At 45.7% G+C, this 12,037-nt stretch overlaps 3 protein-coding genes across 6 annotated transcripts; 2 read left to right on the top strand and 1 right to left on the bottom strand.

Annotated features, from left to right (window-relative positions):
• Window positions 1-3,634: 3,634 nt before the first annotated feature.
• On the bottom strand, window positions 3,635-11,253 carry LOC100382865 (uncharacterized). Of its 4 annotated transcripts, XR_004857604.1 has the most exons (9): window positions 10,926-11,253; window positions 10,723-10,818; window positions 9,973-10,191; window positions 9,766-9,862; window positions 9,401-9,463; window positions 9,018-9,212; window positions 7,138-7,344; window positions 6,596-6,790; window positions 3,635-4,955 (listed from the first exon to the last, which is right to left on the bottom strand). XR_004857604.1 is itself a non-coding variant. In NM_001175560.1 (7 exons), exons 1-6 carry the CDS (start codon window positions 11,139-11,141, stop codon window positions 9,019-9,021), a joined length of 885 nt encoding a protein of 294 aa, NP_001169031.1. In that variant the 5' UTR covers window positions 11,142-11,186; the 3' UTR covers window positions 6,458-6,790; window position 9,018. The 4 variants fall into 4 exon arrangements, 2 of the variants coding, with proteins under 2 accessions (NP_001388185.1, NP_001169031.1); XR_002268634.2 differs by lacking the exon at window positions 3,635-4,955 and having other exon boundaries at window positions 6,358-6,790; NM_001175560.1 differs by lacking the exons at window positions 3,635-4,955; window positions 7,138-7,344 and having other exon boundaries at window positions 6,458-6,790; window positions 10,926-11,186.
• LOC103635700 (uncharacterized) lies at window positions 5,060-6,562 on the top strand. The gene is made up of 2 exons (XM_008658090.4): window positions 5,060-5,313; window positions 5,735-6,562. The coding sequence occupies exon 2, from the start codon at window positions 5,801-5,803 to the stop codon at window positions 6,233-6,235; it is 435 nt and encodes a 144-aa protein (XP_008656312.2). The 5' UTR covers window positions 5,060-5,313; window positions 5,735-5,800; the 3' UTR covers window positions 6,236-6,562.
• LOC109946075 (uncharacterized) lies at window positions 7,607-8,984 on the top strand. Its single transcript, XM_020552757.3, has 2 exons — window positions 7,607-7,727; window positions 8,150-8,984. The coding sequence occupies exon 2, from the start codon at window positions 8,216-8,218 to the stop codon at window positions 8,648-8,650; it is 435 nt and encodes a 144-aa protein (XP_020408346.1). The 5' UTR covers window positions 7,607-7,727; window positions 8,150-8,215; the 3' UTR covers window positions 8,651-8,984.
• Window positions 11,254-12,037: the final 784 nt, after the last annotated feature.

Raw genomic sequence — 12,037 nt, forward strand, 5'->3', positions numbered from 1 at the left:
TCACCATTCTACGAAGCCATACACATTCATGTGATGCTTCAAATAATGCAATTATTTCAGAATGGTTGGTGGACGTGGTCACCAAAGTCTGCTTAGACGATTTCCACGAGATGGCAGTTCCACCTTGTAAGAATACGAATCCTGTTTGCGATCGGCCATTGTGGGGATCAGATAAATAGCCAGCATCTGTATACCCAATTAAACTACGATCATTACTTCTCTTGTAAAAGAGTCCTAGATCCTTTGTGCCATTTAGGTATCGGAAAATATTCTTAATGCCAACCCAGTGTCTTTTCGTTGGGGGCAGAACTGTGCCTTGCTAACAAATTTACTGCAAAAGCAATATCCGGCCGGGTATTGTTAGCAAGATACATCAATGCACCAATAGCACTGAGATATGGGAACTCCGGTCCCAATGTCTGTTCTTCATCATCCTGTGGTCTGAATGGATCTTTCTTTAAATCCAAGGATCTGACCACCATAGGAGTCTTTGAAGGATAAGACATATGCATATTGAATTTTTCCAATACCATTTGGGTATATGTACTTTGATGTACAAGGATTCCAGAAGGTAAATGCTCAAGTTGTAGACCTAAGCAAAATTTGGTTTTACCCAAATCCTTCATCTCAAATTCCGTCGTTAAATGATGACGTGCTTCATCAATATCAAGTTTATTACCTATGATGTTAAGGTCATCAACATAAACTGATATGATACAGAATCCCACTTTGGATCTTTTGATGAAGACGCACGGGCAATCATCATTTTTCGTGTATCCCTTACTCAAAAGGAATTCACTCAATCGGTTGTACCACATTCTGCCCGATTGTTTTAAGCCATATAATGACTTCGGCAACTTTACACAATACATGTTGCACTTTGTCTTTGGATTCGGTACATCTATTCCATCAGGAACTTTCATGTACATATCAGAATCCAGTGACCCATAAAGATATGCGGTCACTACGTCCATCAACTGCAAAGATAGACGATTTTGCACTGCCAAAGATATTAAATATCGGAATGTTATTGCACTCATGACTGTTGAATAAGTTTCGTTGAAATCAACGCCGGGTCTTTGTGTAAACCCTTGTGCTACTAGCCTTGCTTTGTATCTCACTACCTCACCATTTTCATTTCGTTTCCGAATGAAAACCCACTTATATCCCACAGGGAAGATATCACGTGGTGTAGGTATTACAGCAGAGAAAACTTCTCTTTTGTAAAGCGAGGCTAACTCCGCTTCGATTGCTGCCTTCCATTTGATCCAATCCGAGCGCTTACTGCACTCTGCCATGGTCTTTGGATCTAGATCATTTTGAAGGTCCTCAGCAATCTGCTCGGAGAAATATATGTCGACATTGGTAGCTTTTCTATCATATGTTTCACCAGTCTCAACATAGTTGATGGCAATTTCATCATTCCTTAGAGACTCATCAGAATTTCCCAAATTGATGTGTCTAGGATTTTCCGATGTCCCAGCCTCGGTTATGTGCACATCCGAGCTGGGTTGTGGATCATCACAATCCACATGATACATTGTATCATTTTGGTGTCCTTTTGCATTCACTATTGTTCTTTGCTTCTTGGCAACAGAACAGCGCTTATTCACCATACTTCTCCTCTCTAGGAGTTGAGTGGCCTTATTCGGTACTTCCACTCTTTCTGGTGCATTCCTAGCAGGAATGAATGATTTAGTGACACCTTTGTAATTAGTGAATGCATCTGGCAGTTCATTTGCAAGTCTTTGCAAATGTATAATTTTCTGAACTTGCAGTTCAGTTTCTGAAGTACGTGGATCAGAACCTGGAACACATTGAGTATTCCAATTTATTTCCTGGCATTCTTTTTGGTACTTAAATTCTCCCCCTAATGCCGGGAAATGTTCCTCATCAAAAATAGAGTCAGCAAAACGGGCTGTAAATAGATCCCCTGTTAAGGGTTCTAAATACTTAATGATCGACGGAGATTGAAATCCCACATAGATCCCCACTTTCCTGTGTGGGCCCATAGCTGTTCTCTGAGGTGGTGAGATTGGAATGTATACACAACATCCAAATTTGCGCAAATGGGAAATACTTGGAGGATTTCCACGTACCATTTGTATTGGGGATGTTGAATGGTATGCAGTTGGTCGTAATTGTATAAGGTCAGCAGCGTGCAGAACTGCATGACCCCAACACGACGAAGGCAATTTGCAATTCATCAATAATGGCCTTGCTATGAGTTTAATCCTCTTGATTAGTGACTCAGCCAAACCATTCTGGGTGTGGACATACGGTACCGAGTGCTGTACTTGAATCCCCAGCGCCATACAATAATCATTGAATGCCTGAGATTTGAATTCAGCAGCATTGTCCATTCGGATTGAACTAATCCGATGTTCAGGAAAATTTGCCTTTAACTTGATAATTTGAGATATTATCTTGGCAAATGCATGGTTGCGTGTTGATAGTAAACACACATGTGACCATCTAGTAGATGTGTCAATCAGTACCATGAAATACCTGAACGGCCCAGAAGTTGGTATAATTGGCCCACAAATATCTCCTTGAATCCTTTCAAGGAATTTAAGCGGTTCAGCTTTAATTTTGAGATATGATGGTCTCAAAATAAGTTTCCCAGTTGCACATGCGGTGCAAACAAAATCCTGAGATTTGGGAAAACTTGTTGTGGGCAAATTATGACCAATTGAATTGCCTGTAATTTTCCTCATCATCCCTACGCCAGGATGACCAAGTCGATCATGCCAAATCTGGAATGCATCAACATCTTGGAAAATTACCTTGTATGCAACATGTGCATTGCTCTTAATATATGTATAGTACAACCCCATAACTTTTGGCATTAGGCCCTCCGATTGGAGGATCATTAGGCCCATTAGGCCCTCCGATTGGAGGAGGAAGATGAGGCCGACGTGGCGGCCGGATCGAGGGCCATTAGGCCCTCCGATTGGAGGAGGAAGATGAGGCCACCCCATTTGGGTGATGGTCGGTGAAGATGATGCAGCCTCTCGGGGCATCAACAGCGCGAGCAGGCTGCCCACGACGGGCAGCGATGGTCCCGACGACCATAGACACTGGTGGAGATGGCGAACGACGAGCAACTGCCGCTGCAGGTGGCGGTGGTGCCTCCAAATTGACGTCCATAGGAGCGGATGCAGACGATCCCACGTCAACGACCGGCACCGGTGGCGACGGGGATGCAGTGGGGAGTCCACACTCCACCACCGGCAGCGGAACCACCGCTGTCCATCCATGGATAACACAGAAGTGCACATTTTGCACTTGCACACGGCGTTCAGGGATCGCGTGCACCGGTGGAAGCGCTGCGGCTTGCCCAACGGTGAACGCTTCCAACATCGCATCATCAACAATATGAAGAACTTCGCGCATACGGCGTATGCGCATGGAAACGGTATGTTTCATACCTTGCTGTTGATGTGCAGATCGATCTTGCTGTTCTTGTCAAGAACCGCGTGTTCTTCCTCTTTCCCTACTCTGATTTCTCCTTGAGACAGTGCTGATAACGTATTGTGGTCTATTGCAGTGCTCAGTGGTGAATCAGTGGAGAGACAGGAGAGAATGAGACAAATGGCAGGGATGGTTTCTTTATTGCAGACAGGGTAGTATATATACAAGTGTTCCCAAGGGGTGTGTCCCTTAGAAATAACTGTCACATGGATGGATTAGATCACATGTACAAATATTTTGTAACAGTATTATCTTACATTAGCCACAATTCTCTTCCATTTTACTATGCCGATGGTTGGCTCGTTGCTGACACTTTTGCCACAGATCAGTACGCTGTCACTGGGCTGAGGTTAACATATTCCTTAATTTTTTTAATTCTTACCGTTAGCGTAGGCCCACCGCCCTACAGGAGCAGCAGGATTGCAATTGCAGCCTGGGCGGGGGCGTGGAGCACCATAGCAGCAGGCTGGCAGTTGCAGACTGTGTGGGGCTCCATTGTCCATTCGCTTCAATCCGTCAGGTTGTGCGAGAAATCAGAAATAGCAAGCCAACACGGGACACGCACAGGCACATGCTCCCTCTGCCGAGTTCCCTTCCGATTCAGAGCGCCGAGCGCCCGCCCGGCCCCACCTGTGCATGCCGAAGTCCTGCACAGAAAATAGTCTGTCCCTTGTCCGAAGCCCACACGGGCGAGCAGCACCAGCACCTCACGTCGTCACCCACAAAACCGGAGCAGATTCCTAGGGTTTCCAACGTTTTAAAATGGTCGGACGAGAAACCCGCGCATGCAGATCGTTTTTAACAGATTCATTTGTCTTCAAGGTTGGCAAATCGTTTTTGACGGGCTGCTGCTGCTGCTGGCCGCGGCGGGAGCTTTTGCAGAGACGGGAGAGGGACCCGTGAGCCGTGACCTACGGAAGCAAAGCGCATCGATTCGAACCCGTGGGGCCACAAGCCACGTCCCGATGGCCGCTCCAACGGCAGCACGGTTCCAACTGCGAAGCCACCGGCGTAGCGCCGTACGCACTGTAGACTGCGTCCGAGCGATACGTGTCGCATGAACGACGCAGCGAAACGCGCAAGTGTCCTGCGGCGTCAGCCATGCAGTTGCAGTTGCAGGTCCCTCGCTGTGGCCGGCCACCTGCAGTCTGCTCCTCTCCGTGCTGGGTCACGCGGCCGGGTGGGCAGTACTGTCTGGCTGTCAGCTGTCTGCATTGATTGAACGGAGGAGGGCCATGAACCTTCCAGAGTCCCCGCGCCAAACGGAGACAACCAACCAGCCCAGCAGCGAATCCAGACTCCGTTGGGCCCGTCAGATCTGCGGCTCCATTCCTTTCAAATCCATCCCAAGTCTAAGGAAATCAAGATCAACAACAAAGCAGAGTAGCTCCAAGAACATAACCTCTTTACGTCCTCTCCAACAACCTTTTTACGCCCTTTTCTTATGGACAGGGAATCCCGGCTCCCGGCATAGAGATGGGCTGGGAAAAAAAACTTCAAAAGCTTTGTCAACTAGATCTCCAAATATTCCTATATATATATATATATATATATATATTATTAAAGCAGGAAGGAAACACGGCCTGATAGCCCATCCACGTCAGTCGAATTATCTTAGCCGTTCGATTGTCAATCGTTGGTTCCCATGCTCTCTCGTGCGCCCATGTGTCTTATCTGGAGGCTTCTAGGTGACACTTCTTTCCTCCTCGCATCCTCTCTCTCCATCCTGACTCACGCTCCCTCCCTCCCTCCCCAAGCATCCCTGCCCACCCACGGCTCCGGCGACAGCGGCCGCCGTTTTGGACTCCAGATCTGGCCGCCATCGCTGCAACGGTCCAGGTAAGCGGCTAATCTGCTCCGTTGTGCCCTGCTCTGCTCCTAGTCCTAGCGACGCAAGGGTTTTGGTTCAGTTTTTTTCCCTAGGGAAAAGGGAAGGGAAAAGCGAAGTGCATGAAATACAAAGATTTGCTTTGGGATTTTTTGGGGGCACTGCTAGTGTGTGTCGTGGCATTGGAACGGAGTAAAAAGTGAGGGTTTGGTTTGGTATTTTTGGAGCACTCCTGACTTAGTGTATGTGTCGTGGTATTTTATTTCAAGATCAATCCATTTGGTCCCCTATTTTCTCATGTCGGCTAAACATTTTCCCTCTCTTGATTTACAGCATTATTTCAGTGCAGTTTTGTTAACTCCTTTTTTCCTTTAGCATGTCTTCATTTAGTTTCTTATTATGCCCATCCTTTTATTTTTGACTATGAAGCAGGCTTTCTGGAATCACATTTCTTGAGAACTATCTGTTGGAGAGCTAAACTAGGCTCTTGTTCATATTATGGATCAGCAAGCTAAGATTGATGCTGATTTTCTTGAACCAACTGTACTCTTAGATGAGACACATTACCAGGAGGGGTACAGAAATGGCTATAATGATGGTTTGGCATCTGGAAAGGAAGAGGGGAGGCAGGTTGGTTTAAAGATTGGTTTCCAGGTCGGTGAAGAACTGGGTTTCTTTCAGGGCTGTCTGGATGTGTGGACGTCTGCAATTCTCATTGATCAGAATGCCTTCACAGCTCGGGTCAGGAAGAATATCGAGCAACTGGCTGCACTGGTGGGCAGCTATCCGCTGTCCGATCCGGAGAATGAACAAATTCAAGACGTGATGGAGAAGATAAGGCTGAAATTCAGGGTCATCACTGCAAGCTTAGGGGTGAAGTTAGAGTATGAAGGGCACCCCAAATCATCTAAACAGGATGTTGAGGATCTGTGAGCGGTGATTGAAATTACATTTTAGTTTCTCCGCCCTTGCTGTTTAAAGCTCTTCAACTCATTGGCATCATGAGGAACTGCCGTGAGACATCAATGGTCAGAGTCCGACCATAACCACATATATAGTTTTAACAATGTCTCAAGTTTTGTGTTATTATCTGTTGTCTGCCATATGTAATAGTTTCCTTTTAGAAGGCAAAAGCACTTCCTTCCCATTTTCTTTGAAGTACTTGTATTCCTATAGTCCATTCCCGATTTCTTTTTCGCCAATTACAAAGACAAAGATACCAAGCCGAAGTGCTAAATAAGATATAGACAACTCGTCGAAGGACTTTGCCAATGAGGATTTAGGGACTGGTACCTCACTTGCAGGCTACGCCATAAACATGAGGGCTAATGATGTAGGCGTTCGACAGTCGGACACCGTCCAGGCTCAGACTCGAGAACCCAGCATCTCGGATGCTCTGTCCGGTTCTCCTGGTGAGGTGGCATCCGTCCGCTACGAATTGCTGCAAGGGATCAAGCGCACCTTGAACCAAGCGGAGCAACGTACCATCTGTGTCACGGACAAGAAGCAGCAGCTGAATCAGCTGTTAGACCGAAACTCTTTTAGGAAAGAAAAACAAATCCATATACCATATACAAATGGATGATACATATATCATAAAGAAGGAATATGGAGCAGGTAGTCAGTATCGAACCCGTAACCCCAAGGTTATGAGCTTTGTGAGCTACCAAACTGCTCCACCTTCTTAGCGGGAAACTAGTGGGTTGGATAGGCCCCTCTACCATATCTATACAAATAGAATAGTCCATTTATACAGAATGGTAAAGAGGGCTCTTCTACGATCATCAATTCGAGAAAACCATACAAATATGAAAGAAAGGGTATTTTATCCTTACCAACTGGATCTTGTTGCACCCGGTAACAAACATGCATAAACCATTTCTCGAAGTATGTGTCCGGATAGCCCAAAGTCTCGATAGTTAGCTCTAGGTCTTCCGGTTAAAAAACAACGTCGATGAAGGCGTGTAGGTGCACTATTACCCGACAATATCAACAACCAGCTCTGATAACACTTTCACGGTGCTTCTATGCTCTTGTAAAAACTAAATGTAAAAAAATATATAAAAAAGCGTCATTAAGAGCTGAGTGGTAAGAGTAAGCTCTTTTGCTGGTTACTGATCTTGAATACCTGGTGCGATATATATTATTAAAGCAGGAAGGAAACACGGTATGATAGCCCATCCACGTCAGTCGAATTATCTTAGTCGTTCGATTGTCAATCGTTGGTTCCCATGCTCTCTCGTGCGCCCATGTGTCTTATCTGGAGGCTTCTAGGTGACACTTCTTTCCTCCTCGCATCCTCTCTCTCCATCCTGACTCACGCTCCCTCCCTCCCTCCCCAAGCATCCCTGCCCACCCACGGCTCCGACGACAGCGGCCGCCGTTTTGGACTCCAGATCTGGCCGCCATCGCTGCAACGGTCCAGGTAAGCGGCTAATCTGCTCTGTTGTGCCCTGCTCTGCTCCTAGTCCTAGCGACGCAAGGGTTTTGGTTCAGTTTTTTTCCCTAGGGAAAAGGGAAGGGAAAAGCGAAGTGCATGAAATACAAAGATTTGCTTTGGGATTTTTTGGGGGCACTGCTAGTGTGTGTCGTGGCATTGGAACGGAGTAAAAAGTGAGGGTTTGGTTTGGTATTTTTGGAGCACTCCTGACTTAGTGTATGTGTCGTGGTATTTTATTTCAAGATCAATCCATTTGGTCCCCTATTTTCTCATGTCGGCTAAACATTTTCCCTCTCTTGATTTACAGCATTATTTCAGTGCAGTTTTGTTAACTCCTTTTTTTCCTTTAGCATGTCTTCATTTAGTTTCTTATTATGCCCATCCTTTTATTTTTGACTATGAAGCAGGCTTTCTGGAATCACATTTCTTGAGAACTATCTGTTGGAGAGCTAAACTAGGCTCTTGTTCATATTATGGATCAGCAAGCTAAGATTGATGCTGATTTTCTTGAACCAACTGTACTCTTAGATGAGACACATTACCAGGAGGGGTACAGAAATGGCTATAATGATGGTTTGGCATCTGGAAAGGAAGAGGGGAGGCAGGTTGGTTTAAAGATTGGTTTCCAGGTCGGTGAAGAACTGGGTTTCTTTCAGGGCTGTCTGGATGTGTGGACGTCTGCAATTCTCATTGATCAGAATGCCTTCACAGCTCGGGTCAGGAAGAATATCGAGCAACTGACTGCACTGGTGGGCAGCTATCCGCTGTCCGATCCGGAGAATGAACAAATTCAAGACGTGATGGAGAAGATAAAGCTGAAATTCAGGGTCATCACTGCAAGCTTAGGGGTGAAGTTAGAGTATGAAGGGCACCCCAAATCATCTAAACAGGATGCTGAGGATCTGTGAGCGGTGATTGAAATTACATTTTAGTTTCTCCGCCCTTGCTGTTTAAAGCTCTTCAACTCATTGGCATCATGAGGAACTGCCGTGAGACATCAATGGTCAGAGTCCGACCATAACCACATATATAGTTTTAACAATGTCTCAAGTTTTGTGTTATTATCTGTTGTCTGTTGTCTGCCATATGTAATTGTTTCCTTTTAGAAGGCAAAAGCACTTCCTTCCCATTTTCTTTGAAGTACTTGTATTCCTATAGTCCATTCCCGATTTCTTTTTCGCCAATTACAAAGACAAAGATACCAAGCCGAAGTGCTAAATAAGATATAGACAACTCGTCGAAGGACTTTGCCAATGAGGATTTAGGGACTGGTACCTCACTTGCAGGCTACGCCATAAACATGAGGGCTAATGATGTAGGCGTTCGACAGTCGGACACCGTCCAGGCTCAGACTCGAGAACCCAGCATCTCGGATGCTCTGTCCGGTTCTCCTGGTGAGGTGGCATCCGTCCGCTACGAATTGCTGCAAGGGATCAAGCGCACCTTGAACCAAGCGGAGCAACGTACCATCTGTGTCACGGACAAGAAGCAGCAGCTGAATCAGTAACGCCTGACAATATCAACAACCAGCTCTGATAACACTTTCACGGTGCTTCTATGCTCTTGTAAAAACTAAATGTAAAAAAATATATAAAAAAGCGTCATTAAGAGCTGAGTGGTAAGAGTAAGCTCTTTTGCTGGTTACTGATCTTGAATACCTGGTGCGGCAACATGTTCAATGAACACGTAGAGACCACCGGGCTTTAGGACTCGCTTTATTTCTGTACAGAAACATGGCTCTCAGCTCTTAAAACGAGAAAATGCTGAGCATGTGCAATGCAAGATAGAAATACAAGAACTGACTAAAGTTAATACTACCGTACAGAATCAGGTATCGAGCGTATGTTAACTTTGTAGAAAATAGCCACAACGAGATATAATGTATTGATTGCATTTTATTTGTATGACCGTATTGCCGAAATCAAAATGAGACCCTCTACATGTTGGTGTGATTCGAATAGTCTGTCACGAAAAGAAAGGGAAATAGCCATTACTGTCCTGGCTAACGAAGTATAACTATTACCTCTCAGTGCCATGTCGATGTTGTTTACAGAGCACAGCACCAGTGTGCCGACCACCACATCCATGGAATTGTCTTCTGCCGGCAAGGCTTCAGCAACCTAACAGAATTGTGCATCAGATGCAGCTGTTACATATATTTAACAGGGAAACAGAGTTAACAATGTGAAAAACGGACAGCACCAATACCAAAATTGAGCAACAACAATACCCCTCTTCTGAATGTGAAGCTCGACGACGCGAGTCCAGCAGACACAACAGCAGCCCTTGCATAGTTCTCCATGTGCTTGTTAGGGTCCACTCCGATCACATTAACCCCATCTTCACTTGCATAGTATTTGAAGTTAGGCCCTGTCCCAACACCGAGCTCGAGAATGTTCTTTCCCGCAGGCGACAGTTGAGAGAAGAGCTTTACTTTGTATCCTGCGATCTGCAATCTCCACCAAGCGACGTGTTTAGCATGATTATGACTGTGACTTAGTTATTCAGTACTGATGCGCTCTTGTTCTTTGAAATGGCAGACACTAGAGTCAGTTATGGTGGACATTATAACAAAGGTTAAACAGTAGCAGCACGAGTGCCAATCTCACTTCTTTTTAACAGATCTTAAATGTGGCATGGGTATTCCAGTACTCACAAATCATAATCAATCATTGGTAAATTTGGCATTAACAAGCATTGGAAGAAATGTTGTATGCAAAGTTGTTATAGTATCAGATGAAGACCCAGATATAGATATAAGTAGCTGAAATGGAAACAGAGACGTGGCAGATTAACAGTCTGCACTAAACCCGGTGATGCTTCCAACTGCTATTCCTTTCTAAGAGCTAATAGGGATACTTTGCAAACCTATTCTCGTTGACACAACACTAACTGGTTAGGTTTGACTACATGGTTCGTTTATTTTAATTCAGTAGGTAAATGGAAAAGTAGAATCATAACTAGAGACAAAACTGCTCACCTCTGCTTCGTATGATTTCATTCCCTGGTCCATGGCCGAGGCATAGAACTCCTCATACCAGTCCGGCCTCGACGGGTGCACTCGCTGGAGCACCACCTGCCCAACCAAGCAAAATCAAAGTTGGTTCGGGCGCGCACGCACCAGGCTGGCTAGACGCATAGAGAACGTAGACGAGGCGCCGTAGCCCATAAGGAGGAGCTCACGTCGGGGTCGACGGGCGGAGCGGCCAGAGAAGGAGGGGCGAGGAAAGGAAGGAGAGCGGCAGCCGAGGAGGCACCGATGACGTGCCGCCGTCCACAGTGGCACGGGAGGGCGGCGAGGGTTTGGCCGCGGCGGGTCACAGAAGTCGGATGCCGCCGCCGCCGCCGCCGGCCGGCGGGGGCCATCGGTGGTGGCGCGACCAGGCTGAGGCAGAGCATGACGGGCGCCTCGCTTCCGCTTCCTTGCCTAATCTGGAGCGCACGTTGGATCTGTAGCCCATTTATAAACCACAGCATGCTGTTTTATGGATACATACAGAGCCCAACAGACGACAAAATACTTGGACAGAACACATGCTTGAGTGGGCTGGGCCAACTATTCTGAATATGGGCTTTAGTTCGCAGGCTATCATCGGTTCGGCCTCAGAACAATCGAAGGCAGGTGCAGACGATCGCAGCAGTCGCTTCTCTCTCTCTTTTTTTTGCTTGATAATAACGATGACGAAAATGATCGTGTTGAATTGTGGACATTGGAAGGATATTGAACATAAGCGTTTTGGTCGTACTGTTTTTCAATTTTATGATTAGTATGGTTATTAGGTGATCATTTGACAGAGATACAGCAGACATGCGCACCGGTGGTCAAGCACAAGCTCTCAAGCAGGGAGTAACCAGAAGAAATTATCGCTATCGCGTTGTGGACGACAGCATCATTTCTCATTTCTAGCGGCGGTTGGCTGAAGCTGTCTCCAGCAGTTATGCTATCCTATCTTCTATTTCATTCAGTATTTTAAACTTAACTTATACAGAGTAAAATCCCTATTTTAAATGAACTATAGTACACATGCACAAGGTGTTCGTACAAATGTTTAGCTAGGCACTTTGGATTTTTGAGTTATAGGTAAAATAAAAAATATTGAAAGAGCCGTTTTGCCAAACGAATTGCAAAAAAAATGTGGCTCCTGTAGAGAAGTCAGAGCCAGAGTTAATTTTAGAGGAGACAAAGCTATACCAAAGATGCTCTTATATTAGGGTGTGTTTGATTTGACTTTTGTCTTTGGCTTTTGTCCCCTAAAAGCCAAAAGCCAACCAAAGGACTGGATCTAGGAAGCAGC

The sequence above is a fragment of the Zea mays genome, chromosome 4 (genome assembly GCF_902167145.1).
Source record: "Zea mays cultivar B73 chromosome 4, Zm-B73-REFERENCE-NAM-5.0, whole genome shotgun sequence".
NCBI lineage: Eukaryota > Viridiplantae > Streptophyta > Magnoliopsida > Poales > Poaceae > Zea > Zea mays.

What these genes read in the sequence shown, in the direction of transcription:
- LOC103635700 (XM_008658090.4), top strand. Translation starts at nt 5,801, where the DNA reads ATGGATCAGCAAGCTAAGATTGATGCTGATTTTCTTGAACCAACTGTA.
- LOC109946075 (XM_020552757.3), top strand. Translation starts at nt 8,216, where the DNA reads ATGGATCAGCAAGCTAAGATTGATGCTGATTTTCTTGAACCAACTGTA.
- LOC100382865 (NM_001175560.1), bottom strand. Translation starts at nt 11,141, where the DNA reads ATGCTCTGCCTCAGCCTGGTCGCGCCACCACCGATGGCCCCCGCCGGC. An exon ending in TGAAATCATACGAAGCAGAG is followed by an intron (nt 10,192 to 10,722) that starts GTGAGCAGTTTT and finishes TGGAGATTGCAG; the next exon opens with ATCGCAGGATACAAAGTAAA. An exon ending in GCTTCACATTCAGAAGAGGG is followed by an intron (nt 9,863 to 9,972) that starts GTATTGTTGTTG and finishes CAATTCTGTTAG; the next exon opens with GTTGCTGAAGCCTTGCCGGC.